This window comes from Puma concolor, chromosome D4 (genome assembly GCF_028749965.1).
Source record: "Puma concolor isolate L17-30 chromosome D4, mPumCon1.1.hap2, whole genome shotgun sequence".
In the NCBI taxonomy this organism is placed as follows: Eukaryota; Metazoa; Chordata; class Mammalia; order Carnivora; family Felidae; genus Puma; species Puma concolor.
This window is the reverse complement of record NC_141679.1, coordinates 57114517-57131395: the sequence shown is the minus strand read 5'-3', so window position 1 is coordinate 57131395 and position 16879 is coordinate 57114517. Positions and strand designations below refer to the sequence as shown.

Below are 16879 nucleotides of genomic sequence, written 5' to 3'. Positions count from 1 at the left end.
CCAGACATAACATTAAGTATTAATTTTGTTCAGAGATTTGGGGTGGAATATTTGTACTCTAAGTTTTTGCACATCTGTAGACAAAGGAAAGTTGTGGCTGGCACTGTGCCTTTAACCCAGATCCCCAAGGGTTATAGTTCATAATCCTCTGGCATTAGACTATGTGATTAAAGTTTGAGAAACACAGTTTAGTTTTATTGATCCCACATCTTCCCAAACCCTAGGCCCTGGATCCCTCAAGCAGAAGGCCCTGTGGTCAGCGTGGTCAGGCGATGGTTGCTGTCTCCCTGTCCTTCTGCCCCAAGCAGTAATGAACCTCAGGAAGCATCCTTAGTCTCTCTGCAGCCTGAAAGGGAACAGGGGGAAATGAGGGAGGATAAGGGCTGCCCAGAATGGTGGTATGAAGTGGTATGAGTAGAACAGTGGTAATGAGTGCCTAGAAGACAGCGGAGGGAAGGCTTGTAGGATCAGAAGGCTGAGGATAAGGACTGCCAGAATAACCAGAGGCTAGAGCTGAGCAGCTCCTGAGTCCTCAGGAATGCCTGTGTTATACAGGTTCTCAGGGTCATGATCACTGGGCTCCTTTGGGGAAATGGGAGAGAAAAGGGAACCCAAGGAACCAGGGTGCTCTGAAACCTGACCTGCTCAGGGGTGAGGTCCCTCTGTGCCTGGGCAAGCATTTCATAGCCAACCATGAATTTCCGGATGGTGGCAGAGCGCAGGAGTGGAGGGTAGTAATGAGCATGCAACTGCCAATGGTCCCAATTGGCTCCAGCCTCTGATCCTGTGGGAGCACCTGACAGGAAAAAGAGATAATTGGGGAGGGCCATTTTTTAGTTCTATAGACTAGCCCTGACACCCAAACCAGGCTAGGTACATGAAAACTACATCTCCCAGCATTCCCTGCCAGTGAGTAGGCCAGACATAGGAAAACACTGGGAGACATAGTTGCACCAAGTTTGCAGTTCCACCTTCAGTCCCAGCATCCCTGCTCTGGACACTTCCCTCAGCAAGTATTTCAAAGCCCGCTAGGGGTTGCAGTCTACTGAGCTAGGTCTCAGGACCTCAGAAATGGTGTTGGGGCTAGACATGGGTGGGGCTCAAAAAGCCTTACCGTGCCAGCCCATGGAGTAGGGAAAGGATGTCTCAAATAGGTTGTCATACTTGGTTAAGAGCTTCTTCATGATGCAGGCTAGATCTGGAATCAAGAGTCTGACTCTCAGCCTGAGGCGCAGATGCTGGCCCTACCAGAGCCATCTGTACCCAGTGCCTGGCCCCAGGGTCCCAGTTGGGACACTCACCATCACGCTCAGCAGGGGTCAGCTCAGGCAGACGCCGCACATGCCTACGGGGCAGCAGCAGTGTCTGGAAGGGCCACACTGCCCAAAAGGGGACCAATACTAACCAGTGCTCACTGGTTAAGACCAGACGTTCCTGGCCAGACCAATTGGAGATGAAGTCATCAAGGTGGAGGGGTGGGGGTTGTCAGCAGATAGGCAGGAGAAGAAAAAATATACCCAGAGTCTAATGGCTTCTTACCACCTCCACCACTACCATTCTAATCTAACCCACCATCATCTTTCCTTTAGATTACTGCTGTGGCTTCCCATCAAGCCTCTCTGCTATTTTCCTTCTATCATCCTTCACACACCTTTCTCTTTTGGGGTGAGGTTAGAGGCTCCTTGGGGAAACAGGGTCTGGCTTTCTCCTACCCTTCTGAGCAGCTCCTGGTGGCCATACTCCATTAGCAGGGGCTCTCCATGCTGACTTTGATAGGCCCTCTGAGATCGCTCCTCACGCTGGGCAATATCTGGCAGGAAACTACTGGCCCACACCTATCAAGGGGCAGGAGGAGAGAATAGGCAGATAGATCCTTCACCCCCAAGCCTCCACATTACAAGCATACTTACTCTGTCCCTCTAGTTCCCTTCCCCACAGGACTGTCTTGGACTCACCCCAGAAATCCCCTGGAGCCCCTGACTCACTTACTTACCTGACAGTGGGGGTGGGGGTTGGAACAGCCCATCATGGCCCCTTTGTTTTCAAAGATCTATCAAGTAGGGGTAGGGAGCTTTAGTAGCCAAAGAGACACCAAATCAGCCCCTCCAGACCACACCCTGTGAAAACAGGAATACCACTTCCCAGAACGAAAGCTGCACCACCCCCTCTCTGCCCATTCGGGGAAAGGTGCGACCTCACAGACCTGCACCCAAGGGTACTGGGCACCCAGCTCCTCTGTCACTGAGGCCCAGGCATCGACGACAGTGCGGATCTCAGGGACTGACATGAGTGGCAGCGTTACATCCGACCAGGGGTGGAAGCACATGACCTTACTAGGTGGTGATGGAGGGAGAGATGACAGATATAGGGCTTGGCTGTGCTAGGGGCAGGGTCCAATTCCCGTGCTCAGTCCAAGCCCTGGGTTGAAGGTAAGTGAGGAAATCCATAGTTACCAAACTCCTCGAGCAGCCTCTGCTTGGAAAAGGGGATGATCACTGGGTCCTGAGAAAGAGGGGTATCATTCTCTGCAGCAGAAGTCCCCCAAGAGGTCCAGCCTCTCTTTCCAACAGCATCTAGAGCCAGGTTACCTGGACTGGGGGCATCAGGCTGCAGAGCTGGGAAGTCGTTGTCAAACAGGAAGGTGCCATCATAGTAGGGATTCACCTACTGACAAGAATGGGCTAGAAGCATTTGCTGCTTCATACCCACCTGTCATCTGGCAGGCTTCAGGGACTGGACAGGTTACAAGGGAGTGTGGAAGGCCTGCTGTGGGATCAGAAAGACTTGGTGCGACATGACCCAGAAGGAGGTCCACTTCCTTGTGGGTGAGGGGCAGCTCTAAGGGGAAGCTACTACTCCTGGCCTAGCTGCACATGTAGGTTCTAAAGTCTTACCTCTCCATTGGCCCGTGTGGCCCCGGGACACAGAGGGTTGTGGGGGTCATGGCGGGGAACTGTCTTCAAGAGCGGGGGCTCTACTTGCCCCTGCCAGGGCCGCTTCATGCGGTGAGCTGACACCAGCACCCACTCATCTTGTAGTGGGTTATAGCGGATATGCTGATGTTCTGGGGACAGAGAGGCACGATCAGTCAGCCAAACTCTCAGACCACCTCTGTCCTAGGTCTCACTCACTAGCAGGCCCAAGTTCGGAAGCACCCTCTTGGCCCTGTCCCGTTCAGGAAGGAGCTAAAAGGCCGGGGCTTGAGCTTTTCCAGCTCCAATTAACCTGCGGCCCCAACTCAGGCGTGCCCCTTCGTCTCGCAGGCCTGCCCGGGTGGGCGCGCGGACCTGGGGGTAGGGACGATAACTTCCTAAGGAAAGGGAGGACTCGGTTCCGCGTCCCAGCGAGTCCCAGAAGCCCTGCGGTTACCGCTCGCCCGGAAGGCTGTGGCCGTGGCGTCCGCCTCCGACGCCTGCTGGCGCTGCTCAGGAACTGATCCGCTGCGCGACATCAGACCACTTGCGGGTGTGGAATTCGTCTGAAAAGTCAGCAGCGCGGACTCTTCCCACCCTCTGGGTGTGCCCCGCCTCTCCCCCGGTGATTGGCCATATGCCTGCACGTGACTGCGTAAGGGACCGCCCGCTCAACCGCGGGCGGGACTCTGGAAAGCCTGGTATTTTGGGGGGGTGACTTTGGTCCTCCTCGTACACCCCAGGGCTAAGTTACTACCCTAGAAGAATCTCTGTAAAAGCTGCTTATGGCAGATTCCTCAGCTCCAAGGTGCTTAGATTTATTTGCTCTATTCGAGGTCATTTGTTTAGCAAATATTTACTGAATATCTATGAATATTTACTGTGTGCCAGGCACCTAGGCTCCACTTGGACAAAGGGATCCCCTACACAAGTCAGGCATGGCCTCGGCCTTCCCGCGGCTTAAGTTCTACGGCCAAGTAAGGATATAACCCTGGATCCACAATCACCTCACTTACTTGCTCAATGCCTATGGTGTAGAAGAGGCAAACTAGCATGGCGGTGAGGGTGGGATTGATCTGCTTCCGCTGTACCCCTGGCCTCAGCTGTTACATGGAGGAGTAAATACTTTACCAAAATCATACCCCATCCCCTCCAGGCAGGAGAACAGGTTTGGGGGAAAAAAAGGCTAAGTAACCATATTCTCTCTCTTATATGCTCATGCCTAAAGCACAAGAAGTGGGCAGTGTGAGAGGGCTACAAGAAACCTGAAAGTGGGGAGAGGGCTTGACTGTCAGTAGCTCCAGCCACCATCTCGGTGGGATCAGGGGTGTTTCCTTTACATACCCCTTTCCCTTCTTCCAATGTTTCCTTGGATCAAACCAATTGGCTAATACTAGGATAAAATTCAAATCAATCCCTCTGCTGGCACATTGATTTATTATTTTAAGATTTTATTTTAAGTAATTACTACACCAAACGTGGGGCTCAAACTCATGACCCCGAGATCAAGAGTTGTAAACTTCTTGGGGTGCCTGGGTGGCTCAATCGGTTAAACATCCGACTCTGCCCCTCCCCTACTTGTGCTCTGTATCTCTCTCTCTCTCAAAAATAAATAAACATTAAAAGAGTTGTAGACTCTTTTTTTTTAAATGTTTATTCTTTTAGAGAGAGAGCACAAGCAGGGTAAGGGTGGGGGGTGGGGTAGAGAGAGAGAGAGACTATCCGAAGCAGGCCCCCACACTGATAGGGCAGAGCAGGACTCAATCTTGATGCAGGGCTCGATCTCACCAACTCCTGAGATCATGACCTGAGCTGAAATCAAGAATCAGAAGTTCAACTGACTGAGCCACCCAATGCCCTTCCCCTAGCACTTTTTTTTTTTTAATGTTTTATTTATTTTTAAGAGAACGCACGCGGGGACGTGGGGGAGGGACAGAGAGGGGAGGACAGAGTATCTGAAGTGGGCTTCTATGCTAACAGCAGCAAGCCTGATATGGGGCTTGAACTCACAAACTGTGAGATCATGACCTGAGTCGAAGTTGGACACTCAACCGAGTTATCCAGGTGCCCTCTCCCCTAGCAATTTTAGAGAGATGTCTAAATATTGTTTGAACCTCCTCCTCATTCCACAGTGAGGAACAGAAGCGTCAAATTCACCCAGAGGATGACTGGCCAAGCTAAAATTTGAACCCAAGTTTCCAGATTCTTCTCACTGCTCTAAAATGGCTCTGAGATTTCAGTGAGACTCAGGACAGAGCTTGGCAGTAGCAGGAAGGCCCCTTCCCCCAACCCAGGCCAGGTCAACCCAGGTGTTTTGCAGCTCAAATGCAAAAACTGGGTCACAGTTCATTTACCTAATCTCTGCCCTAGGTCCTCAGACTGGAATCTGAAGAGGCCACTAGGTAGGGGGCAGGGAGCAGGGAACTGAGAAACTAGAATTTTACACGTACCACTGGCTTTTCATCCTTGGGGGTGGAGCTGGGATACAAGATTTGCTTTCCTTTCTCTCTCAGCTATTTTTGTTGTTGGGGGTCACTGGATTTTGGAGGCAGCTCTATTTTTCCAAGAACACCAATGCTTTGGTGCCACTTCTTGGATCATACCAACTAATTCCTAATCCCTTTCAGAAACATCTCTTCAGGAACATTTCCAAACTTCCCCTCTGTCTCCCCAAGATCACTTTTTGGGGGAAGAATAGAATGGCTGAGATGGGGCCTATGGAGCTCTCTGCCTACAAAATCCCAGAGGAGTGATCTCTTCTGCAACATTGTTAAAAAGAAAACCACAGGCCCAAACCCGCATCACTTAAGTGGAGTCTCCAAACTGGGGCTTAATGCCTAAACTAATTGTGGCTTTGATGAGGGAGCAAAAGGCAAGCTGAGGGCAAAGCGTGTGTACACACACACACACCAGGTAGGATATGTGTGATATTCCTCAGGCATTCCTGGGCTGCCCAAGAGCAAAGGAAAGGAAAGAAAACAAATGGCCAACTGACAGAGATCACAGTCATACAGGACATGAGTCTCCATCGGTTTACAAATATCTTAGTAAATTACAAGAAAAAGGCAATTTTATCAATAGCCTAATCTCCAGAAACCTACAGACCCAGTTTCCTGGAACGCCTAGTATCACCCTCCCCTCCATGGTGATACAGGTACAAAGGGAAGAAGGAAATGGCGGGTAAAATTAAATTTCCTCATAACCTGCAGCCCATTGACAAATACTTGAGGTAAAAATAGAGTGTAACTTTTCTCCAGGAACCTTCTACTGTTTTAATGTTAATGCCTTACTAGAGGGAAAACAACCTTAGCTTGGCAATAGCAAGGTCGCAGGCATCTTATGTATAAGTCTTCTTTAGCATATCAAAGTCCTCCTGTAGGTCTCCCTTTTGCCTTTACCTCCCTCAACTCCATAGTAGGTAACCAGTCACTCTGCACAACCCCAGTGCAGCTCTTTCTGCCCACAAGTCTTGTTCCTGTGCTTTAATAAAATCACCTTTTTTGCACCAAAGACGTCTCAAGAAAATTCTCTCTTGGCTGTCAGCTCCAAACCCTCATCACTATAAAACCCCATCAGTTTCAACCTTCCCAGAGATGTAGTCTTAACTGGTCAGTCAGGAATTTTCTAATTAGCACCAATGGGGCCCTTTCCTTCCCCCAGAGGAAGATAAGGTAATCTGCATGGTAAAATCCCCTGCTCTTCCCCCTAACAGAAAAGAAACTTGCCTGGAACTGTCCTTTTCTTTTGCTAAAAACTTTTTTTTCCAGATTTCTTCCTATAAAAATCTTACATTTTGTGTATCTCTTGCTTGGAGGTCCTTTCTACTTGCTAGATGGGGTGCTGCCTGATTCATGAATTGTTTAATAAGGCCAATTATATCTTCAAATTTACTTGGTTGAATTTTATTTTATTTTTTAATTTTTAATGTTTATTTATTTTTGAGAGAGACAGAATGCAAGCAGGGAAGGGGCAGAGAGAGTGGGAGACACAGAATCCGAAGCAGACTCTAGGCTCTGAGCTGTCAGCACAGGGCTGGATGCAGGACTCAAACTCACAAACTGTGAGATCATGACCTGAGCTGAAGTCAGATGCTCAACCGCCTGAGCCACCCAGGTGCCCCTCGGTTGAATTTTGTTTCTTAACAACATCTGGAGAATATGGCTGTGACCATTTTTTTTAAAGCATTGTGTGCTATCCTTGTGAAAGACCAAGGAAGCCACAGGCCTAGACAGTCCCAGAGGGCTTTGCCTGGAACAGGGGTGCAGAGACCAGATTTTGAGGTTAGCCCCTCAGTCTCAAGGTTCTTAAGAGGATGGTCAGCTCAGAAGCATCACAGAAGCCAGAGCCAATACAAAAACATGTTCCCTCCACCATGCATTCCCCTCTAGATAATCCCTTCTTTATCTTTCCCTTCTTGGCCAAGTTTCTCAGAAAATAGTCCAGCTTCCCAGCCTCTACTCTTACCTACACGTCTAGCAGCCTGTAATAGGTTAAGTAAACTTAGTTACTGTAGCAAACAACACCCTTCCCCCGCAAACTCAGTGGCTTAGCAAGTGTATTGTGGGGGGAGAGGCGAAGCAGCATTCAGAATTCTCCACTACTTAATTCCCTATTAGTAAGATATTAGATGGGGGAAGAGTAAGAATGTAAAGAATTTCAGAGGATGTTGGGAGCCAGACCTGGATGTGGCATACCTCATTCCTGCCTATACTTCATTGGCCAGAACACAATCATATGGCTTCATCTGCTACCGAGTATACTGTGGAATGTAATATGGCTGCCCAAGAGCAAAAAGAAATAGATTTGTATAGCATCATCTCTGCTGCATGCCCTTACTGAGAAACCTAATGACCATTTCCCATATTTTATCAGACCTCTTAATTACATTTGACTGTGTTGACCCTTCATTCCATCACTATCATTTGTGATGCTGTGTCCTTCTAGTTCTTTTCTCCTTTGTGTTTTATTTATGTAACTAACACATATGACACCACTTGCCAGGCACTAATTGCTTTATAAATATTAACTCATTTAACCTTCATCACAATTAAAGTATGTACTATGAGGTAGACACTTTTATTCATCCCACTTTCCAGATGAGAAAACCGAGTCACAGGGCTTAAGTAGCTTACCCAAGAAACACACAACTGGTAGGTTGGCAGGAGCCAGTCTTTTAACAACCAATCCAGTTCCAGCGTTTCTTTCTTTCTTTTTTTTTTTTTTTTTTCAACGTTTATTTATTTTTGGGACAGAGAGAGACAGAGCATGAACGGGGGAGGGGCAGAGAGAGAGGGAGACACAGAATCGGAAACAAGCTCCAGGCTCTGAGCCATCAGCCCAGAGCCCGACGCGGGGCTCGAACTCACGGACCGCGAGATCGTGACCTGGCTGAAGTCGGACGCTTAACCGACTGCGCCACCCAGGCGCCCCAGCAGCGTTTCTTTCTTATTCACTGCACCCTGCTGCCGCTTTTCTCTTTTGCTTCTCTTCCTTTATCATTCCCTCCCCATAACCCTGTTGGTGTACAATGCTCTCCTCTCACATTTCGTGCTCCAAAACAAAGAATGAATCGTAGGCCCCAAAAGGCCCCAAAAGACTCCTTGCTATCTCTTCATAGTGCTTTTGTTCTTAGAGTACGTCTCATTCGCTGAATGCCCCTCCCCATTTTTCTAAACACCATTTAGAGGCGTCACCGCCTCCAGAAAGCCTTCCGTACTTTTCGTAGGTAGAAGCGCCTCCTCCCACTTTTTGTGCTAGCAAAGATCACAATCACAAGTCGATCGCCTGCTGCAAATTTGAGAAGGGGGCCAATCCACTCTGCTTGTCACAGCCACCTACCCCGACCACCACCCACACGCGGTAAGGAACTCGGAAAGACCTTGCTCTTAGGCCCTAACACTGACAGCTAGGAGGGTTTAGCCCCGTCCCATCGCGTCACGCGCGCAGCTCCTCCCCACTCCTCGGCGATCCACACTCCCCGCGAGGAAATGGTTCAACCCAAGGGGTGGTGCCCGGGTGCTCGGACTGTTCTCATTGGCCAGGGCGAGCCGTACCACGACTGTGGCGGGGGTACGGTTGTGAACTGCGCGCCGCAGGTTTTGAGGCTGTAAAAGTCACAGCTCCAGGCCCGGGTTTGTTCCTTCACTTCTACCTGCTAGGACGCCTGCCGGGATGCAGTGGGCCGTGGGCCGGCGGTGGGTGTGGGCCGCGCTGCTCCTGGCTGCCGCTGCTGTGCTGGCCCAGGTGGTCTGGCTCTGGCTGGGCACGCAAAGCTTCGTCTTCCAGCACGAAGAGATCGCGCAGCTGGCCCGGCAGTATGCGGGTGAGCCGACGGGTCACCGGGGGAGCGAACGGGTGGAGGGCAGGGGTCTGGGGAGGCCCGAGCTTAGTTGGGAGTTTCAGAGACGTCTTTCCCGAGTTCCGAGTGATTCTAGCTTAGATTCAGTTGTTCCTCTGCCTCCGCCAGGGTTGGACCACGAGCTGGCGTTCTCTCGGCTGATCGTGGAATTACGGCGGCTGCACCCAGGCCACGTGCTGCCCGACGAGGAGCTGCAGTGGGTGTTTGTGAACGCGGGCGGCTGGATGGGCGCCATGTGCCTTCTGCACGCCTCGCTGTCCGAGTACGTGCTGCTCTTCGGCACCGCCCTGGGCTCGGGCGGCCACTCGGGTCAGTGCTGGCAGCGGGCCGAACTGGGAGGCTGGGGCTGTACAAGGGTCCATGCCCTCCTTTCTGATGTTTGGCCAAGACATATATTGGTGCTGATACCCTGATATTCGGTGTCCATCTGATTGTCCCTCAGGGCGCTACTGGGCTGAGATTTCCGACACCATCATCTCTGGCACCTTCCACCAGTGGAGAGAGGGCACTACCAAAAGTGAGGTCTTCTACCCAGGTGGGTCCCTTCATTCTGGGGTGCCCATAATTGGAGGAGGGTCATGGCATGGAAAGGGGGTATGTTGGGGGCTCTCCCCTCGGTTCCCTTACCCCTCAGATAAGCCACAGGTCATTATTGGTTGAAGCAGGTCCAAGGGCCCCTGTCCAAGGACTTCTTCTGTCAAAAGGAAACAAAACTTAACCATTTCCTGTTAACCACGTCCGATTTTTATATACCAAGACACTGTTTTGATTCATCCAATATTCCAGCAGTTGTTGGAGAGACAGTTGGGTAATCAGATATGCTGTCATACCCCCAAAGACAAGACAGACAGTTGTCTTCATTTTTTCTATAGTGAAACATTTTTTTACATAAAAAGTAGAGCTATGGATTTCCACATAAGTTTCAGATTGATAAGTTACAGGCATGACAGGCATTATAATTGAACATTTCTCAGACAGCCACACAAGTCTTATAACCACCCCTCCCTATCTAACAGGCCCAGCCCAAGTTTAGCTAAATTTCTGCCTGACATGAGTGAGGCTTGGGAATGCAGACTTCCAGGACTCCCATACAGTGGCCCCTGGCCATGTGAGGTGGCCCTCCTTGGCTTACCCCCAAAGAGGACATGAGCCAGGTGATGCCACAGAGGAAAACTTAGGAGTGGCCATCTTGGCTTCTTACTCTTCCAGATGGGCGACCAGGCCAGTGAGGTAAGGCTTTTTCCTTTCCTGATGCTCCTGCTCTGTTTCTTGCCCCTAGACAGCCCACGGGCTAGGGAGGTGGCAGCAATGGAAGGGCTAGGCTCCTTATGTGGGTGCTCCCTGTCCTCTAGGGGAGACCGTGGTCCACGGGCCTGGTGAGGCAACAGCTGTGGAATGGGGGCCAAATACATGGATGGTGGAGTATGGTCGGGGTGTCATCCCATCTACCTTGGCCTTCGCGCTGGCTGACACAATCTTCAGCACCCAGGACTTCCTCACGCTCTTCTATACTCTTCGCGCCTATGCCCGGGGCCTCCGGCTTGAGCTCACCACCTATCTCTTTGGCCAGGACCCCTGACCAGCCAGGCCTGAACGAGGACCTGTGGATGGACAGGAGCAGGCAGGCCTGCATACATCCACTTTCTGGAGCCCATGTGAAAAGACAGGGACACAACATGCAACTACTAAGTTCCTGATGTACGAGCAGGGACACACATGCTTATGTAACCAAATACAGAGACTCGTGGGAACATATGGGACATACACGCAGATACAATCCCATGTGTACGGCAGCATCATACGTTCACAACCATCCAGAGAGGGAACCCCACATGTACCAAGGGGGCCAGTCATATTCAGACATACCACAAGCTTGAATCACTAACTCAAGCCTTTTCCAGAGCTTTCCTGCCACCAGTCAAGGCTCTGGAGTTGGTGATGGGTGTAGGTATTACACTCTGTCTGGGCCTGACCCTTCAACCCAACAGCAGCTGAGGTGGGAGGGAGATGAAGGGTTGCCTGTGGAGGCCCCCCTCATCTCCCCATCCTCACCATATGCCTTACCTCATTCTGTTCCCCTTACTATGCAAGTGCTCTCATGGCCTGTCCCCACTCTTAGCAACTAAGTCAGCTGGGAGAACCGTAAGAATGGAGAATGCTGAGGTCAGGGTCCTTCTATCCTGAAAGACCCCATGCCTTTCCCCCATTCGTCCCTTAGGAGTGTGATTGGGGGAGGCTGGCCTCAGCTCAGGGCCCACTGCTGGGCAGAGGACCTAGAGAAGTTAGCCTAGGTCCAGGGGGCCATCCCTGGCCTACAAAGGCCTTTTCTGCACACATACACCCTCATCACAGCTTCCATATACTGCCCTTGATGTCTGTCCACCTGTCTCTGTTAATAAAGACTTGTTGAACAGTCATTTCTTTGTGTGTCTGAACAGCAGGAAAACCTGCTAACTTGAAATGCAGGGGTGGGTAAGATGGTGTGTGTCTTGGTCTTGCCTTCTGCTGGTGCCATTCTGAAAATAGTCCTGGAGTCCGATCCTGGGTGGCCACGGGGTGGCAGTGTATACCCACTTTTGGGCTAATGGAGGCACGATAATCATTTTTGTCCTTCCAGTATATCCTGTCCACCCCCACCCGGAGTAGAAAGTCTTAACTTCTCCAGGACACCTGACTTGTAGAGGCCCCCAGGGGTAGAGAGCAGACATACCCCCTGGTGGTGTCTGAGGTGGGTGAGGCAAAAGAGGTGTGTAAGGTACACTTGTCCCAGGGACTCTGCATTTGCCTTCTTAAATTTTGCACCTTGACACCTCACCTACCTCACCTTCTCTGAGGTTGAGTAAGATCCAGGCCACTCTCACTTCTTAGGCCTCCTGATATATCAAAAGTGGAAGGAACATGGTTATAAAAATTGTAGATTCTAAAAACTCAAATTTCTAGTGAACGAAATACAGAAGACTACATGTACGGCCATTTGGAAACAACATCAAAAGTTTATAAATTTCTGGGGTGCCTGAGTGGCTCAGTCAGTTGAGGGTTGAGTGTCTGACTTCAGCTCAGGTCACGATCTCACAGTTCGTGAGTTCGAGCCCCACATCAGGCTCTGGGCTGATCGCCCAGAACCTAGATTCTGCTTCGGATTCTGTGTTTCCCTCTGTCTGCCCCTCCGTTGCTTGCACTGTCTCTTGCATTGTCTCGAAAATAAATAAACGTTAAAAAAAATTGTTTTTAAGTTTATAAATTTCTTACTCTGAGTGAATGTGAGGCCCAGGCAAGATGACCATTCCAACACCCCATTCGCACCATCATGTTGGCCATGACAGAATTTGGCCGAGGCCTCATTGACAACAATGCAAAGCCAAACCTCCAAGGATTTCTCCCACCCTGTAACCCAGTTCTCCCTCTATGCTCAGAGCCCACATCTATCAGAAATGCCCTGGAAGCTTCCCTTATAATCTCCCCCTTCCCTTCCGCATAAGACTCTGCTTTCAGGCTCCTCCCTGTCTCAGCTACTAGGTCCAGTGGCTATTTCTTAACTTTCATTTGAAACACTCTTAAAACACTCTTGGCTTCTAGGACACTACTCTTCCTAAAATTCCCTCCTTTGCTTGATCTTTCTTATCTCCAGCCTTTGACTTCCCAAGATTTAATTCTCAAACTTCTCTGTCTATACCCTTCCCAGGAGTTCTTAACCATTCATGACTTTAAATACCATCTATGTGCCTTTTTTGAAAATAGTTTTATTGAGGGGTACCTGGGTGGCTCAGTTGGTTAGCATCTGACTTCAGCTCGGGTCATGATCTCAACAGTTCATGGGTTCGAGCCTCACATCCGGCTCTCTACTGTCAGCCTGGAGCTTGGATTCTGAGTCTCCCTATTTTTCTGCCCCTCCCCTGCTCATGCTCTGTCTTTCTCTGTCCCTCAATAATAAAAAAGTTTTATTGAAATATAGTTAGTATAACATAAATTACTTAAAGGTGTACAATATAATGATTTGATCTATGTATGGTGAAATGATTACCACAATAAGTTAACATCCATCACCTCACATAGTTACAGATTCTTTTTTTCTTGAGATGAGAACTTTAAAGATCTCTCTTAACAACTTTCCAAAGTACAATATAGTATTTATTTATTTATTTATTTTTAATTTTTTTTTTTCAACGTTTATTTATTTGTGGGACAGAGAGAAACAGAGCATGAACGGGGGAGGGGCAGAGAGAGAGGGAGACACAGAATCGGAAACAGGCTCCAGGCTCCGAGCCATCAGCCCAGAGCCCGACGCGGGGCTCGAACTCACGGACCGCGAGATCGTGACCTGGCTGAAATCGGACGCTTAACCGACTGCGCCACCCAGGCGCCCCTACAATATAGTATTTAATGTACTAATATACTACTAATATAGTATAAGAGCACTAAGCTTCACATTACATCCCCAGGACTTATTTATAACTGGAAGTTTATGCCCCTTGGCCACCTTTCTCATTCCTCCATTCCACCTCTACCTGCCCATACCCCCTGCCTCTGGCAACTCTTAATCTGTTCTCTATTTCTATGAGTTTGGGGTTTTTTTAGATTTCACATATAAGTGAGAACATACAGTATTTTGTCTTCATCTTGACTTGCTTCACTTAGCATAATGTCCACAAGGATGAATGGATTAAAAAAAAAAAGTACATACATACATGTGCTGGGATATCATGCAACCATAAAAAAGGAAACCCTACCACTTACAACAACATGGATGGACCTCAAGGACCATCTGTACATCTTGAATCCTAGTTTGTTTGGGTTTTTTTTAGCTTTTTAATGTTTATTTATTTTGAGAGAGAGAGACAGACAGCGAGCAGGGGAGGGGCAGAAAGAAAGGGAGACACAGAATCTGAAGCAGGCTTCAGGCTCTGAGCTGTCAGTACAGGGCCCGATGTGGGGCTCAAACTCACAAACTGAGATCATGACCTGAGCCAAAGTCGGACACTCAACCGACTGAGCCACCCAGGCACCCCTTGACTCCTAGTTTTTTATCTTAGCCTAAACCTTTCAGCACCAGATTCAGATATCTGACTGCCTCCCTCTCCCCTGTCTAATTGGCATCTCAAACTTAAAATGGCCACGCAAACTGATTTCTCTCCCAAACCAACACATCTTACAGTCTTTACTGTCTGAGTTAAAGGTACCTACATTTACTCAGCTGCCAAAAACCTTGGAGTCATCATAGATACCTTTCTTTTTTTGAGATTTTATTTTTAAGTAAAAGTACACAAGCCAGGCTCCCCATCTTGGATATCTTTCATTCTCACATCGAAAGAATGAGAATGAGAATCCAAGCCATCAACAGATCCTGTCAGTTTTATCTTAAAAACATATCCAGAATCTACCTATGTCTTAACACTTCCATTGCTACCACCTGGTCCAAGCCATCATCACTTGCCTGGATTACTGCAATAGCCTCCTAAATGATCTTCATGCTTATATCCTGTGTGGAGGATTCTCTACACAGTAGCCAGAGTCAAGACTTCTACTTTCTGCTCAGACATTTCTTTGTTGTTTTGTTTTGTTTTGTTTCCTTTGCTCAGACGTTTTCAATGGTTTCCATCTCATTTAGTCCTTTCACTGCCTCCAGGAACCTACTCCCAAGGCCCTTGTTACCTATGGACCAAACATCCAACCATTTACCCCAGCTACCCCAATTTAGCTCAGTGGCTTCCTTGCTTTCCTTCTGACACATCAAGCAAACTTCCATTCCAGGATGTTCGTACCTGCTATTCTGGCTGCAGAGCTCTTCCCTAGGTATTCCTATGGCTCTCTTCCTCCCCTCCTTCAATTCTTGCTTCTTCCCCTAACATTTCTGTAATAGCAGCCTCCCTCCCTCCCTCCCTCCCTCTCTCTCTCTCTCTCTCTCTCTCTCTCTCTGTGTGTGTGTGTGTGTGTGTGTGTGTGTTTAGGTAGGTTCCATGCCCAATGTGGGGATCAAATTCACAACCCTGAGATCAAGAGTCACATGCTCTACCAACTGAACCAGCCAGCCACACCCCCTCCTTCTGTGGTGGTTTTAAAATAACTCCATAAAATTTTTGATAATCCTTGGGATGCTTGGGTGGCCCAGTCAGTTAAGTGTCCAGCTCTTGATAAGGGCTCAGGTCATGATCTCGTGACCTAACAGCGCAGAGCCCACTTGGGATTCCCTCTCTCCCTCTGTCTCTGCCTCTCCCCTCACTTGCTCTCTCTCTAAATAAATAAATAAAAAAACATTTTTTAAAATTAAAAAAAAGTATATATCTCCCTTAAGAAGTGAAGACTAATTCCCTTCCCCTTGAATGTGGGTTGGATATTCATGTAATTTTAACAAATACATGGCAGAAGTGACTATGTAATTTCTAAGACTAGACCAAAAAAGCATTGCTGCCTCCTTTGGTCTCTCTTGGGTCACTCTCTCTGGGAGAAACCAACTGCCATGTAGGGAGGACCCTCAGGCAGGAGATCCTTTCCTATGGAGAGGTCCACCTGGGGAGAACAGCCTCCTACCAACAGCCATGTGAGTGAGTCATCTTGGAAGTGGATCCTCCAGTCCCAGTCAAGCCTTCATGTGACTGTAGCTACAGCCAACATTTATACTACAACCTCATGAGAGGCAGTGAGCCAGAACCATCCAACTAAGCCACTATCAAATTCCTGATCCACAGAATTGTGAGAAAATAAATGTTGTTTTAAGCTTATTAAGTTTGAGTGTATTTTACTATGAATACATAACATCCATCCATCTCTTTCTATTCCCCTCAACCCAGATTTATTTTTCCCCATTTTAATTATCACCATCTGATACATTATGTATTTCCCCACTGGAATTATACCATTATAATAAAGACTTTGTTTTATTTACTCCTATTTCCAACAATGTCTTGCACAAAGTAGCTGCTTGGTAAATATATGTTGGATCAATGGAGATCTAGATCTGTCTTTGTCTCTGTGAGGTATAGAATCAGATGGGAGCTAAGTGAGGGTATGAGAGACATCCCTTCTTCACAGATGAAGAGAGAGATAAACCAGGTCCCAGTCAAGCTTCTTGCTTCCCCTCAACCCTTCCCAGTTGTAACCCTCCTGGTCTGGACCCCCAAGATAGGTTTACTATGCTTGATTAATGATTGATTCCTTTCTTTGGGTGAAGCTGCTCAGTCCCTTACCCCTCTCCTCCTCTGCCCCTTGTGAAGCAATCTCCAAAACTCCCAGAACTAGAATTTCTCCAAGCCAGTTCCTACCTTTCCAAGAAGAATCTTACCATCTATCTCTCTCCAGGCACCTCCTGTTCTCTGAGCACTGAAAGGGAAATGGGTGTATGGGGAGCAAGCTGGCCATATGAGTTCTGCAGAGCTCTACCCTCTGCCAGGAGCCCCTAGGGCATGTTTACCATGGCGTATTCAGATTCTCCCCTCTAGGCCCAGAGGAAGGGGCTTGATGCTTTCCAGGAGTATTCACACCACCCAAAGCCACTGGAGAGGGAGCATCAGTACTGAGGACAGTTGGATGACCAAGGCTTCTTGGGGGATTGGGGTCTGACTTGCTGTCAGGTCTGAAATCTGAGCAGAACACTGGAGTGAGCCAAAGTTATGAG

General features: G+C 48.6%; 2 protein-coding genes across 6 annotated transcripts; one reads left to right on the top strand and one right to left on the bottom strand.

Annotated features, from left to right (window-relative positions):
* Positions 1 to 167: 167 nt before the first annotated feature.
* Positions 168 to 3526, bottom strand: GALT (galactose-1-phosphate uridylyltransferase). Of its 4 annotated transcripts, none has more exons than XM_025929347.2 (11): positions 3370 to 3526; positions 2895 to 3064; positions 2589 to 2664; positions 2454 to 2502; positions 2204 to 2333; positions 1994 to 2050; positions 1713 to 1835; positions 1302 to 1434; positions 1115 to 1198; positions 642 to 796; positions 168 to 346 (listed from the first exon to the last, which is right to left on the bottom strand). In XM_025929347.2, exons 1-11 carry the CDS (start codon positions 3449 to 3451, stop codon positions 266 to 268), a joined length of 1140 nt encoding a protein of 379 aa, XP_025785132.1. In that variant the 5' UTR covers positions 3452 to 3526; the 3' UTR covers positions 168 to 265. The 4 variants fall into 4 exon arrangements, with proteins under 4 accessions (XP_025785132.1, XP_086539553.1, XP_086539552.1 ...); XM_086683427.1 differs by lacking the exon at positions 3370 to 3526 and adding an exon at positions 3226 to 3344; XM_086683426.1 differs by lacking the exon at positions 1115 to 1198.
* A 5102-nt stretch (positions 3527 to 8628) lies between these two features.
* Positions 8629 to 11687, top strand: SIGMAR1 (sigma non-opioid intracellular receptor 1). 2 transcript variants are annotated; one of them, XM_086683407.1, is made up of 5 exons: positions 8629 to 8771; positions 9071 to 9234; positions 9379 to 9579; positions 9713 to 9805; positions 10623 to 11687. In XM_086683407.1, exons 2-5 carry the CDS (start codon positions 9084 to 9086, stop codon positions 10847 to 10849), a joined length of 672 nt encoding a protein of 223 aa, XP_086539533.1. In that variant the 5' UTR covers positions 8629 to 8771; positions 9071 to 9083; the 3' UTR covers positions 10850 to 11687. The 2 variants fall into 2 exon arrangements, with proteins under 2 accessions (XP_086539533.1, XP_025791012.1); XM_025935227.2 differs by lacking the exon at positions 8629 to 8771 and having other exon boundaries at positions 8956 to 9234.
* Positions 11688 to 16879: the final 5192 nt, after the last annotated feature.

What these genes read in the sequence shown, in the direction of transcription:
- GALT (XM_025929347.2), bottom strand. Translation starts at nt 3,451, where the DNA reads ATGTCGCGCAGCGGATCAGTTCCTGAGCAGCGCCAGCAGGCGTCGGAG. An exon ending in GCCTGATGCCCCCAGTCCAG is followed by an intron (nt 2,503 to 2,588) that starts GTAACCTGGCTC and finishes CCTCTTTCTCAG; the next exon opens with GACCCAGTGATCATCCCCTT. An exon ending in GAGGCTGCTCGAGGAGTTTG is followed by an intron (nt 2,334 to 2,453) that starts GTAACTATGGAT and finishes ATCACCACCTAG; the next exon opens with TAAGGTCATGTGCTTCCACC.
- SIGMAR1 (XM_086683407.1), top strand. Translation starts at nt 9,084, where the DNA reads ATGCAGTGGGCCGTGGGCCGGCGGTGGGTGTGGGCCGCGCTGCTCCTG. An exon ending in GCTGGCCCGGCAGTATGCGG is followed by an intron (nt 9,235 to 9,378) that starts GTGAGCCGACGG and finishes TGCCTCCGCCAG; the next exon opens with GGTTGGACCACGAGCTGGCG. An exon ending in GGGCTCGGGCGGCCACTCGG is followed by an intron (nt 9,580 to 9,712) that starts GTCAGTGCTGGC and finishes ATTGTCCCTCAG; the next exon opens with GGCGCTACTGGGCTGAGATT.